This window comes from Chamaea fasciata, unplaced genomic scaffold (genome assembly GCF_029207755.1).
Source record: "Chamaea fasciata isolate MVZ Bird 193981 ecotype frontalis unplaced genomic scaffold, bChaFas1.0.hap1 SCAF_1, whole genome shotgun sequence".
NCBI classification, from domain to species: domain Eukaryota; kingdom Metazoa; phylum Chordata; class Aves; order Passeriformes; family Sylviidae; genus Chamaea; species Chamaea fasciata.
In genome coordinates, this window is record NW_027094086.1 from 49,418,745 (window position 1) to 49,433,236 (window position 14,492).

The 14,492-nt window shown below is 39.1% G+C and overlaps 1 protein-coding gene across 1 annotated transcript in view; it reads left to right on the plus strand.

Moving 5' to 3' along the window:
* Nucleotides 1-14,492, plus strand: part of EMILIN2 (elastin microfibril interfacer 2) — a 43,557-nt gene that overhangs the window by 3,379 nt on the left and 25,686 nt on the right. Inside the window, exons 3-4 of the mRNA XM_066182875.1 lie at nt 10,560-10,735; nt 12,415-14,349. Of these exons, the coding sequence (XP_066038972.1) occupies nt 10,560-10,735; nt 12,415-14,349 (2,111 nt within the window). The remainder of the gene's footprint in view (nt 1-10,559; nt 10,736-12,414; nt 14,350-14,492) is intronic.

Here is a 14,492-nt window from a genome sequence, read left to right on the forward strand (position 1 = left end):
AAGTGTGTTCCCTTTGAAGTGTGGGGGGCTCCTGATTTATTTTTCTTAAAACTGTGACTAGCAAAGGAAGGAGAAACTTTGTTATTAGAGGGTCACTGGGCTGAAAGGTACAAAAATATTAGTGTTTATACTAACTGAGAAGAACTTGGATGTTTTGAAATTTAATATTACTTCATAAATAACTGACCCCTCACTGCCTCTTTTGTCATGAATTTCCATTCCTAACTTTCTTATGAATGGTTTGGTAATGTAATTAGCAATAATAGCCATTTGTAACTAGTGTCATTATCTGTTTCTGGAAGAAAAAACACGTTGCCCTTCTGGTTAGATCCTACACATTCCTTAGGGTTGTGGCTTGTTTGAGACATTGTCTGGTCACTATAGCTGATTCAGGGTAGGATGTTGTCCTAGCAGTTGTTTGTTCTGCCTCTTGTTCTGTAGAGTGTGGGAACACCTGGCTGTACCAGAGGTGCACCAGGTTATGGCCCAGCGCTTTTGGGAAAAGCTGCTTTCACTAGTAAGGTTTTGATTTTGAAGTCTGAAGTGAACTGAAGTGGCTGAATATTTTCTGGGCTTCTGTCTTTGCTACGGAGCTGCAAACAGGACTTCCCCCTCTACAAGGTAGTAAATAAAATAGAAAGAAAATTAACTTGGTAAGAACCTCTGGAGGTCATGCAATTCCCTTATAGCCCCCAGCTAACAGCAGAACCAGTTTCAAACTTCGATGAGATTGCTCAGGGCCTTGAAGAAGGGATGTTTTATCAGATCTCCATATTCATGTTCCAGCCCCCATTAATTATGCTCATGTGAGTAAAGATATTTGTGTGCTCAAGTCAGATCATCTGTCTTTAGCTTGTGAGGAGTGAATTTCATGATTTAGTGTAAGCTTCTCAACACTAATGATACACGTGTATGAAGTGAGCCCATTATTTCATTTAGAAAATGACCAAAGAAATGATAAATGAATCAATAGCTAGCTAAATTAGCAAGCTTCTCCAAATCTCTCGTTGAGCAATATTTTCCAACTTCTTGTCATTTAATACTTTCAAATGATCATAAATAAGCCCAGTGCCAAACTGATCATGATTTTATTCATGGCCCAGAAGAAGATTCAAAGCACGAGATTGAAATGACTTTAGAGAATGTTACTACGAGTTTTCTGCATTCATAAACATCAGAACAGATTACTACTACAGAGTAAAACACTGCTTTTAATAAGCAGAGTTCTGCATTTATTAACAATATATTACTGGGTAAAAGTGGAAATTTTATGACTGAAAACCCTCACACGAGACATCTAGTTCAAGTTGAATGGCTTCATCCATCTGGCAGCCCCAGAACGACCTGGGTGGAGCACATCAGCCCCAGCCTGAACACAGAGAAAATCCTCATGTAGTTTTCAGCCTTCTAACAGTCCCAATGTAGTTTTCTGTGAGACTGTTCTGTTGCTAGAAATCCAGCATGCAGATCAGTGTCAGAGGGCTCAGCACCAGGCAGGATCAAACCTCAGATAATTCAAGTCAGCACAGGTTGAGCCTGTGCTTGCCACTGGCCTCCAGCAATACATATCTCAAAGAAAAACTTTCAAGGTGCACAAAAACTTGAAGGGAAAGTGAGAGCTGTTTAATGTTTTCCCTCCAAGTATCTATAAAGGTCTTCAGGACTTTCTTTCCAACTTTGTGTATTTTGTATGAAGCAGAATTTCTTTGTACAGGCTCCAGCTAGCTGACTACATAGGGAGGTTAGCCTAGGGGCTCGTGCATTGAAAACAGTAAGGAAACTTAAAAAACTTCAGTCTCCTGGAGTGCTTGTTTGAAAATCTTTGAGATCCTGCTGGGTGTGGTAAGTTTTCCTGGCTGACTCCCCAATCCTGAAATTGTGCATCTCTGTCTCGATGCACTGAATGCAGCAGAGTCTTTCTTCTCTGTGAACTGGACAGGGAATTTTCATTTCACACATCATTTGAGTTTGTTGCAATAATGAAAAAAAAAAAATCCCATGCTGGTCCTCACTTCACATTAATGTAAATACTTAAAGTTTCATGCTTTTCTGGTTTGAGAAATGTGTGACCTGTAGGTCTGGGGCCTCTTCTGTTAAACCAAACTGTTGCCAAAGCAATAAATTTTTATTTTCAGGGAGCTGCTGACCCATTTAGGTGTATTTCATCATAAATCACCCAAATAATCAAGCAATGTTTTGTACCATTAGACAGTGGGCAGTGCCAGTTTTACTCATTGGGGATATTATGACTCCTATCTGACTTCATTTTTGTATTTGCATCTCATCTTTCTTTTCCCTTCTGATTCAGTTTTAACTTGGTGTCTTGAAAAGTAACAGCTGTCAAAACAACTCTCAATTTTATTCTCAAAGTTGGGGTACCACTTAATTCCACAGTTTAGCTCTTCCTGAAAGTATTGGTTGTTTCATCTGGCTATGTTTTCAAATAATCTCTCAGCAGCAGCTCTTTCTAGAGCATTCTAGAAAACAGTTTATTTCATGGGCAGAGATGCAGAAGAGATACTATTGGAGCTCAGTTTTTCAGGCAGCTTCATCAGCAGCAGCGCTCTGCATCCTCACTTCATCTCTCCACTTGTGTAAGGTGAGAAACTTGGTTCCTGCTGCTGGAGAGGCAGGTGATGATGTGGTAAACATATAATCTGCTGCAAAGTTGTTCCTCTTCCATCACTGAATACATCACATTGCCGCTCTACAAAACTTCCCTGCAATCCTTTTGAAAGGACTGTATTTTCAGGGTTCTCCTATCCCATTCTATTTAAGTGGGAATTTATTAGCTCGCCGTTGGTCTGTTACCATGTGTTTGACTGGCATTTCAACAGTGTAAATCTCAAGACTGAAGCTCTGCTCTGAGCTTTGTCAAAGGCTGGCTGTGGCTCTGAGTAACTTAAATGCATCCTGTGTCCTTGCTTTGCTGCTCATAAGAAGAGGATGCTTACCTAGTGGTAATTTATGAACATTAAGAGTATTAACATTTTAAACTTCTGGGCGTTTCCTACTGGACTTTAGTGGTCAGCTTTTGGAAAATAAAATCCTTGGCAGCCGAGAGAGAGTTAGACAGCTAGGTATTTGTGTATGTGTCTGTGAAGATTTATATACAATAAGAAGACATCACTAGTATGAGACATGAGGTCATATTTCAGGGTGTACTTGGTTCTTTCTTGATGAAGAAACATTTCTCACCCAAGAGAGAAAATTGTAGTTTGAATCTCTTCTTTTTTTTGATAGAAGAATTCCAGCTGAGTGGCATAAAATCCACTGTATAAGTAATAAACAATGGCACTTCTGGAGACTTTGAAATGAAACCATGTGGTGTTGCCTGAGAATAGTTGAATGTTTTCGTCTTCTACCAGTTCCTGTAATCTTCTGTCCTTCTTCCTGAACAAGGCACAAACTCTGCAGTAAAATTCAGCCATATGCTTTAAAATGATCTTTAGTGTTGAAGACACAAAGTACCAGAGACCAGGCTGTAGTGAGCTGATTGGGGCAGCATGGTTCTCTGCTTCTTCCCTGGTACCACTAGATGTGATGACAGTTTTATTTAGGGATAGACAGATACAACTTTTTCCTTCCTTGTATGAAGGAGTAATACAATCACCTGTGCCAGGTCTCTGCCCACTTAGCAATTTCTTCCAGATTGAAGGCCATCTTCTCCCATCATGCTTTCCAGGTAGCGTGAAGAGACCAAGTAAAAACAACCAATGGAAAAAAGTACTTGGGTCTCTAAATACTTATTCCTGTTCTATGAAACATTCAGTAAAATTACAGTGCTTTCATAGTCAGATACTAAAGCACTCTTTGCAGTGATCTGGATGGGTGATTTTTTGGGTGTGTACACAGCAGGCAGTTGTGTTCCTGTGGATGCAGAGTGCTTTGACTCATTTCCTTGCTTTCCTTCAGTTTCTTCCCTGTTAATCCTCTCAGCCAGTAGCAGGTTTTTGTTCAGGATTTAGCTCAGAACAGATCTGGTACAAGTGTTGGCCATGCTGTATGTGAGCGCAAACTTCATTGAGAACTCCCGTGTGTGCCTGTGCCAGCCCAGAGAAGCTGAGTTTCCTTGGTCATATGCCCTAGTGGTGCTTGTCGTAACTTTATATTTTCCACAGGAGTGCCTCAAAATTTTGGTTTTTTCCAGCACAAAAAATTTTGAAACATTCTCTTCTTGCTTCTCATGATATATATTTTGTTTTGATTATTTTGTTATCCAAAGGCCTTTGAGGAACTTCAGTCTAGATGGCTGTGAGTGGGCCAAGCACTGGACTAGCGTGTAAGGTCAGCAGTATTTTTCTCAAGAAAATGTAATTGCGCAGACCTTAATGCCTGTAAAGACATTTACTGACCTACTTTATATAAATTTTGGACAGAAAAAATGCCAGGTAAAGGAGTAATAGCAGTGTAAAGATAAGACTTGCTTAAGTCCATCTGTAAGAAGCAGCTTAATGTCTCTATTGCCAGATAGAAATGGAAAATTATTTTGGAGTGCAATGGGATTCTTTTTAAGTAGACTTTTGCTGCATTGTATAATTGGGATTTATTATGGCTTTGGTGGTTTCGCTGAACACCTAGACTTCTGTAGGCTCATCTATTCCTGTCAAAACATCTTTTCACTGCTTGCTATAAATGCCTTAGGATAAATTCTTAGTAAAGATACATTTTTCTCAAATTAAGCTCATCTGTGGGCTGGAACACAGGCTAGCTGCTGGTGCTGCTGTGTAGTGGCAAGTTAATAAAAGAACAAAAAACAAAGGTGGGATTTGATTCACCCTGACCTGAATTGTCTGCCCTGTATGCAGAGGGGTGAATCTGAGCGTGGGAGCTTAGATGTGCAGTGATGGTGACACAGATGCCGGTCAGTGGTGTCCAACACACTCTGTAGGTAATAGGATGTAAGTAATTACTTCAGGGTGAGATGCAGCCCTGTTTTGATTCTGCTGGCTGTGTGGACTTTTGCTGTTGGCCTTCATGGAAATACAGACAACTAAAACTTGTCCTTACTTACACACAAGGCACCTGAAATCCAGGTGTGCTGAAACTCACTGTGACAGACAACTGCTGAAATCTCCAAAGATTTCAGTGGAACTAGGATTTCTGCCACCATTTGTAGGGCATACAGTTAGGCCTGCATGCTTGGGAAGCAGAAAATGTAGGATCAACTGGTTCTAGTTCAATGTTTGTGTAGTATAAACAGCCAGTAAGGTCTATTTTCAGCAGAAGTATTATCTGCCTACAAAATAGAAAATGTTTGGTCAAAATATGATTGTAGTTAATTACATCTTCTATGTAGTGTTTTTGGGTGGTGTCTGTATGCCACTTCTTTGCTCCCATTGCAATATATTGGAGATTTGGATGACTGGGACTATGTAACTGTAGTATAAGTGTATAAATATAACTACCAGACGATGCAATTTACAAAGAATGTGTCTGCATGTAATAAAAATGTTAAACAGTGTAGATTTGATATCCTCTATTTTATAAAGACAGAAATTTGCAGGCTGCTGAAGTCATGGGACTTGTTCCAGTCACTACAGAATTTTGGACCAACCTTGAAGCTTTGTGCTCAGAGTGAATATTTTATATGCTGCTTATGTAGAAACATGCTGATTCTGTGGTCCCTTCCTCGCAGTGAGGATGTGGTGGCACTTATCTCATTGCATTTCCCAAAAGGTTGAATTTTAATATCCAGTTACAGAGCTGAGCCATATGTTTTCCCAGCGATTTTGTCCAAATGTTTCTGATTTGTTTTATCGCTATTAGGTGACATTCCAAATATCAGTGTTAACTGTTTCCTTCTGTGGCTTAGCACCACGAGAATACTATAGCTCATTCCCTAGTCAAAATGTCCAGCATTTGCAGCAAACATGAATTTTTAATTAAGCATTTTCCTGTAGAAGTACTTCTCTCTCAAAGAAGAGGAATATTAGAGTGCTATTGTCACCCTGTGCAACTTCATTTCAGCAGTGAAACACTTAAAATATTAGAAGTGGAGGTTTGTACTAGTGTTCTGGGTGTGTTTTCTTGTTTGATCAGCACGTAGAGTTTATGGTGAAGGTAGTAGGCGTGGGTATTTACAAGCCTGTTGTGGAAAAAGTCCTTAAACAGCTGTTCTTATGTTCTCTCTTGCAATGAAAGATTAGAGATATTTGATATTAACCTTTATTCATGCTTTATAAAATAATGTTTTCAGTATTTAGCTCAGTTCACCAAGAGGTTATGACCATCATCTTGGACTTGAAGTCCACAGGAGAATGGAGTGACTAGCACAGTAAATGCTGGTGTGTTACATGCAACTTTTAGCCACATAAGATATTACTATTTTTTAAAATAGTTTTGAAGCATACTTGTAAAAATAATTGTGTTTATTAACATGAATTTGAATAGCAGAAATCCAAGTCAGCCAGAGGAAGATTCGATGTTTTACTGTTTTTGAATAGCAGTGCAGCATTTAAAGGTATGAAAGTGGAGCCTCAGTTTTTAGGACACTTAGGAAACTTTTGTGGACCCTTTTGACAAAATTGCCTCACTAGATAACTCCGTAAAGATAGCTGCCAGAAAAATGATGTGAAACTTGATGTTACATTTCAACCATGTATCTTTGTCCAGCTTTATAGAGAAGGACTGTTTTGTCACTCTGCGTATGCTGAGTGCATTTTTGTGTGTTTTGCATGTGTGTGATTGTATATTATATGTTTGGTGTGACTGTGAATGAGTAATTGGATTTAGAATAGTGCAGATTTAAATAGAGACATATCTAATTTGTATATTTTGATAGTTCCCAGTCCTGTGTCTTTCACATACATACAGTCACAAATTAGGGATGCAGTCCCTAGCAGAAATTTATGGTTTATTTTGTTAGAGCTGTAACCAACAACATAATTGTGTTTGGTGCTGTTAGACTTCTATATCCTAGCAAAATCCTGAAAGTCTCCAGTTCCTCCACCGAAATTCACTGAGTGAGCAAAGTTCTGACTTTAAAAAGCATCTTGTATGATTGAGGATCTCCCTGGGGCTGGGTGCATGCTGGTGACTCATTTGTCAGTGCAGCTGCCGGTGCTGTCACAGTGACACTGTTCCTTGCATGGACAGCTTGCACAGCAGTTGTGCTTGAAGAATGTCATTGGTAGAGAAGCTGTAGCAGTGAAGCTGAGATTTTCAAGAAATTTTTATGTGATTGGATTCAAATTAGAGAAGTGCTAGTGTAAGTTCCTGTTTCCCAGCCTTACATGACTAGCCTTACTGGAGGAAATGGGAGAAGCTGTGTGATTCATTCAGCTGGACTGGGAGTATAGAGAAGTAGTTCTTGGTAAGTAAATCCCGATTGAATTTTTGAGCCATCCATGAGTATAGCTGTCTTGTTACCACAGTTCAAAATGTGAATATGAAAGCTGTTCTGGATCCAGATTTTGAAATGTTCTGATTCTAGCTTATTTTTGCTTCTAGGAGAATTATGATTTGTGATTCAGGTTAATCTGCATTTGATGTACCATATCTGGAAACAAAACAGTTCCAATTTGTGTTGTTTCAAATTTGAAAGATTTTTTAAGAAGTGGACTGCTTTTAATTTTTTTTTAATTAAATCATATTTAAGCATTTTATGCCTATTAGGATCAGGCAACTATAAAACAAAGAAGAGTGAGAATGTGAAACATGCCTGTTTTTTATTTTTAAGATGTAGTTTGGAAAAGTTTTAAATTTTTGACATAGAAAAATACTAAGCTTGATTTCTTTTTATTTGTTTACATTCTTTTTTTTTTGTATTTGGTTGTGCCATGATTTTTCTGATTCTCGAAGTCATCTGAAAGTGTCTGTATTGATATTGATTAATGTGACTGCAGAGAAGGTGTTCAAAGAGAAAATTGTCAGAAATACGATGGAAAATCCTCGTTCTGTAATGTGAACAAATAAGTGCACAATTTGAATATGAGTAGTTCTTATTCATTTTATAAAATCAGTTTTAGCTATATTCTTAAAACTTTGCTGGGAAAAAAGAGAGATTTGGCATTTGAAAATAACCAAAATACTGTCTTTTTCAGGAAGGGGTTTGGCCCTGAAAGTAAAAAGAGGAACACACACAGAGTTAGGAGCAGTTAAGTGTTCTATGGAAATCATATAGAAGTATGTACAACCATTTCCGGCATCCGGGAAAACTGAACTGAAAGTTCAAAGTTTGCATTTCAGTAATGTGGTGGTTGTGAGAGAGGTTGTAATGACTCTCAAAACCACTTCAAAACACTAAAGCATCTCACTAATCCTGTTGCTCCTGACTCTGGCAGCTAGCTGGAAGGAAAGGATTCAAACCCAGATTATCTACACAAGATGTGGTTTAATACTTTAGATAAGGGAGAAGGAAAAGGAAGTTCCTGGGTGGCCGGGATATTGTTCTTCGCAGTGGTGCCCTGTACATTGCACTCCTCTATTTAATTTTTAAAGCACTTGACCATAGGGATTTCTGTACTTTGTAAACAGGATTCAGCAGATGTTTAAGTGAAAACTGTAGAAGAAATGATGGGCTGGGGTGCAGGCTACAGCTGTTTCATATATGGTGTTCAGAAGGCAGGAAAGGATTGGAACCTTCTCTGAGCTTGCGTGCTCCAAGTGAGAGACTGAAAAGCTGACCGCCACAGCAAACCACTGCAGTTATGAGCAGCTCCTGGACAGAGATACAGTACAGCTTGCCTGTACTTGCCCTGCCTTCCTGTGCAGATCCACAGAAGAATGGAATCCAGACAGGCTTATTAGGATAAACTACTTTGGCCCAGAAATAGTTGGAAAAATTATGATTGTCTCTAGTGAAAGTAGCTTTTTCCCCTTAAATGAGAAGTCATAGACAAAGTGATAATGCAAAACAACACTGAGTATTTTCCAAGAGCAGAAGTTAGACTATATTGTGGCAGAATTAGGAAGGATACATTTGGAAAAGCAACAATTTCATAATTAGTAGTTAATATTTTAAGCACATCACCACAAGTTAACCAGCTTACCAAAAAGGGACAGCAAATAGCTGTCAAATGGGGGACATTATATTAAAATTATGTATCTGAAATATGCTGAATAAAAAAATGTTAGAATTATTTCAGCAACTGTTTGCACACACGGTGGGAGAAGTTTTGAAGGGTAACAGTAGGCTAACTCCCACTCTGTGACTTTCAATAAGAAATGTTTCATAGTCTGTCTAAGATTTATATCTTTCCATTTGGTAGCTGATGACTGATTTTTAATTTTTTTTTCCTTTTACTAGTAAGGAATTTTGCATATTAATACAAGGCCCTGCTCAATGAACTAGGTGATTTTTGCGTGATAGCATGGCTGCTTCTGGTGCTGTTCTGTACTATGTTCTCTGTCCCAGGATACACACCCTGTGAGCCCAGCCAGGCTATGGCTGAAATCTATTAATGCTCCTGTAGATTCCTTTGCTGCTGTCCTGCATTTACTCTGCTGGTTGTACTGTTTAGGGACACCTCATCTGGGAAATGAGCCTGTCCTTCATTAATGGATGCAAACTGTTCTAATCTGACATAATCTTAAGGAAAAAAGATCTGAAAAAGCCTTAGGGAAATCAGTAGCATGATGCTAGTTTAATGGAGAGAAAGGAATTCATGTGAGAAATTGGGATGACTTTTTTGTTTTTATGTGTTCCAGGAATACCATTTTATAGACCTCAGGTGGCAAATCCCTGTTTTGCTCATTTTTGTCATCTCTCAATCCAAAATGAGCTGTACCTGAAGTTGATTTAGTTTTTATCCAATAGCATAGGCTCTGCTTATGCTCTGGTGGGATAGCACTGTGTCTGACCACAGCTGAACATGTGGGATGTGTTTCAAGGGAAGCAATGGAAAAGTCTGTAGTTAAAGAAAGTTGCACAACCAGAATCAGTTTGCCATTTATTAACTTTTGAGTGGTTAATCAGTGAAGCTCAAGACTGTATGTATGTAATGTGTGCATACGTTTATCTGCCAGACACTCTTCAGCTTAACTGATGAAGTAGGAGAGAGTTGGTTTCTTTGTTGGTTGTAGTGTTTCATCTGATTCTTTCATGTCCTTGTCTGACTCACCTTTTAGCATTTTGTCCTTCTCTGGAATATCCCTCTCAGCTTTGACTTTGCTGTATATATGGGTTCTGAGGAGTGGTTTAAGTGGAGACTCTGGAAATACAAATGGGGCAAAGCAGGCAGAAACATTTTGTGATGTTCAGAAGAGCACTGGGGCGAGGGTTGCAATGAAAAGTTAGAGGAAAAACATTTTGAACTTACAGAGTAAGACACTGGTGGTCACTGTTAGTCTCAGCGGTGTCTGATGAGTTCCACCTTCACTTGCCAGAACATTTTATCCCTCTGCTCATATATGAAAGCTTCTATTCCATGACTCCCTATCACAACTGAGTTGAAAACCTAGACAGAAACATTTCTTTGCTTGATGTTTAAAGCAGAAAACGAGTAATGGCTGTAATTATTTGATTTTCATTATTAAAACCCCCGAAACCTATTTTAATTTTAATCTTAATAGCTGCTTGGGTTATGGATTGTTTGAAATGCTTTCTGTTCTGGCAGATACCGAACGAGTTTCAGACCTCGGTACACAGTTGCATATAAGACAGTGACAGAGCTAGAATGGAGATGTTGTCCTGGCTACAAAGGGGAGGACTGCAGGGAAGGACCAGCAGAAAAGCCAAACGCTGCACGTCGTCCCACAAAGCCAGTGAAAGCTGTCCTGAAGAAAGGCACAGGTAACTTTTTTGTTTGAATCTTGGTATGCACAGACATGTCTCGTTTCTTGTTTTGTCTTCTAAGGATAAGAATCATTATGGTTTCTGTTGAACTCAGCTGCTGGCAGGTACGGAAAGCAGTCCTGATACAGAGAATTTCCTGAAGAATAACAGGGCAATGGGCATTGGAACACTGGCTGGAAATGCCAACTGGCTACTCATAGTTCCAGAAAATATTTGGGTTAAGGTTGTAGGTTTTGTAAGAATTTACAGGAGTTTTTTTTTGTGATTTGTCCAATGTTGAGGGGGAAAAGAAATATTACTAAATCAAAAACCCCAGATACTGATTTTAATGATACATAAGGGTTCCTAGCAGTTTCACAATGTTTTGTTTGAGATTGCAAAGATTTTACAGATTCACATTAGATTATGTGCCTTAATAATGAGGAGTAAGGGAAGAAGTACGGATAAGCCTCAACTTCTGAAAGAATGTCTTAAAGAATGAATGATGTTTGTTTGTGTAAGATACTGTCTTCTGAAAGGGCAAGAAGGAATGCTGTAACTGCCATATTATGCCTTTTCTCCATTAAGAAAAAAATGATAAACAGATGATTACTTCTGAAGGACTTTTTCCAGCATAATTGGAGATTAGTGTCACATATAGCACTTAGTCAGATTTCCACATGTGTTTTCTGTGTGTTGGAATGTATTGAATGATTGAATACATGGCAAACTAGTCCCACAGATTATACACCTGCTTTTAAAACAAGCTCTTTAATATTTTGTTAGCCGACCTAAAATATTAATTCCAAAAGATGATAATAAAACATGGTGACATCTGTATCCTTCTCCTCTCTTCTAGACAAAATTAAAAATTACTTTTGACTTTTCCTGCAGTTAATCCTTTCTTGACCCTTTCTTACACGTTTTGTGTGAAACTGAACATCCAGGTTTGTATATGGCTTTGTAAATGAGGTCTTATAATGACAAGATTCAGATTCGTTAGTTGATTTATGATAGGTAAAAAGTAGATTGCAGCTAAAAGTCTTCTCTGTCTGATTTTCATTCAATGAGGATAAGTTTTTTTAATCAGTTTTGAATTTGTACATTTCATACTTCTGTTATTATTATACATGTTTCTATTGCCTACTGAAATACCTGCCAAATAATTATTTATTTGTGAAGCAAGAGTGATAACTGGAGTGTCTTGCCGAACCCCATGTCATATATGGGATGTATATTTGGACCCCAGTTCAGTAAAACACCGAAACACAAACCCACTTCAGGCACATAAATGGCTGCCACTGAAATTTTCAGTGGGGATTCAGGGGCAAGTTATTGTTATAGGAGATGCAGTGGCTCTAAGGTGATTGTGTTTTGATGTGTATGGATCTGTATTGGTCTGTTATATCATGCTGTAGCTTAGATCCATTGCTGAACAGGAGGGGTGATTGCCTGTTTCTTTATGGCCACTGTGTCTTGGCAGGAATTGGTCACTGTGCTAAAACTTGTACTTCAGAGGGTTTTGGTAACGTATTAACTATAAACAACTGAAAATAAGAAGAGAAAAGGCAACAAGCATTAGGCAGTTTAAATCATTATTTCATTTTAAAGAAAAGTGAAGCTAACTGCACCTGATTAAAACAGATAGATACCACTGGGAGTATTTACACCCACATTTTGTTATTTCTGGGAAACAGATGCAGAACCAACAGAAGCGCCGGAGCCTCCACCATATGAGAAGAGAATGCAGTTTCTTGAGGATGAATTGTTTAGACTTACACGGTCTGTGATTGAACTTCAGTCCTCCGTGGCAGGTGTGAATGAAAACCTGAAGCTGACTATACAGGAAGATGCTAGCAAGATGTTGGTCACTTGGCTGAACAACCTGTACGACCGCCCGCAGCCTGACAGTGCAGTTGGTGGTGAAACAGACACTATTCAGCTGCCAGGACTCCTCAGCAATAAAGATCAAAAAGACCCTTTCATTGATTTTGAAATGGAGGATATAAAAGCTGAGCTAGCTGAGGTCAAAGAAGCCTTGAAGATGAGGAATGATGAGCTGGAGGAACTGAATGGAAAAGTAAAAGGCTATGAAGGACAGTTAAAACAACTGCAGGAGGCAGCACAAGGACCTACAATAACAATGCCCCGTGACAATATGTATCAGGACTATATAGACTCAAAATTTGAGTCCCTCAGGCAAGAAATAATGGAAGGATTTGAAAAGCAAATGGCAGATCTGAAGAACTCCTGTGAATATAAACTTGAGGATGTTCAGCAGCAGTATGATGGCAGTGAAAATAACTGTGCAGGGATAATTGATGTTATAAGAGGAAAAGAGAATGACTTAAGGAAAGAAATAAATGCCCTCCGCACTCAGATTCCATCAAACAACTCCAGTTGTTGCAGGAGGGGTGAGGGAAATTACTTTGACCAACAGATGAAAGATTTAGATAAGAAGATTGACAGAATTGTGGAAGCGCAGAGGATCCTGAATGTCAGAATAGATAATGAAATCATTCGGTTGTCGACTCCAGACCTAGAAGACGTGTTTGGTGAGAGGCTGGAGGAGCTGGATGCAAGGATGAATATTACAGAACGAAATGCTGAGGAACATTGTTTTTACGTTGAGGAGACTCTCCGCAGTGCTATCGCTGCTGAGGTGGATGAACTGAGAGACTTGTTCGACCAAAAGCTGCGGGCACTGGAGGTTAGGCTTGGCGGGACTATTTTGGAGATTGCCAACACCACGGACCCGGACGGAATGTTTGTTGATCCTGGGCCTGTCTTGCCCAGCGATGCAGGATTTGCAAATGAGCAGTTTGCAGCAGAGATGGATTTCATGAGGGCCAAACTGCTGTCGCTTGAACAGCTCTGTGGGCAGAAGTGTCAGTCTGCACCGCGAGGTGTGGAGGATCATCAGAAACAGATAGAAAATTGTAATGACAAGTACAATCACTTGCTTTTGAAAACAGAGAATAATTCTGTTCTCCTGCAGTCTCTAAATAGCTCTCTTAATGAGAAACTCAGCTTAGTTAAGGGTAACCAACATGACATCCAGAAAATGCAGAGAGATGTACGTGTATTCCGATACAATCTAAATGCCATTGATAAAGATATGAAAAATCTTCAAGATGGCCTGAGTAGCTGCAGGGAGCAGCTTCTGGGTGTCAATTCGACCTGCAGAAAAACACAACGAGGTGTCTTCCGGAAAATTGATCAAATGCAGAGGACGTTTGCAAATCAAACTGCTCATTCCAGTGAGAATTGTTGTGGTGAAGTGAGAGAGAGACTAGACCAATTGAATGACCATGTCTTGAATGATCTTAGCAAGTGCAAAGAAAAGACCCAAGGTGTCCAGGAGGGTGTTTCAGATGTTGAGAGCAGAGTCTCACATGTTGAAAAAGTCTGTGGAAAGCTGGACTCTGTTTCAGACAGCTTGCAGCATATAAAAGATGGTCTGAATAAGCATGTGAGCAGCTTATGGAACTGCATCCGTGAAATGAATGGAACTATAGCATCTCATTCCACTGATATTTCTGGCCTCAAAAACTCTGTCCAACAGTTTCATAGTCAGATTTCCAAAATCACCACAGACATTGAAGGTGTGCTGGAATCTCAGCCTGATACAAGTAAGTTTCTTGCCTTTTTTTTTTAACTTTTTGTTTGTTTGTTTTTCAGCTGGCTTTCCTTTCTGAAGCTCTTAGAAAAGAAGTAAATAAGGGAGGAAAAACTTAATATTACACAATTCCTACTTTGTTTTTCCAGTGACTCT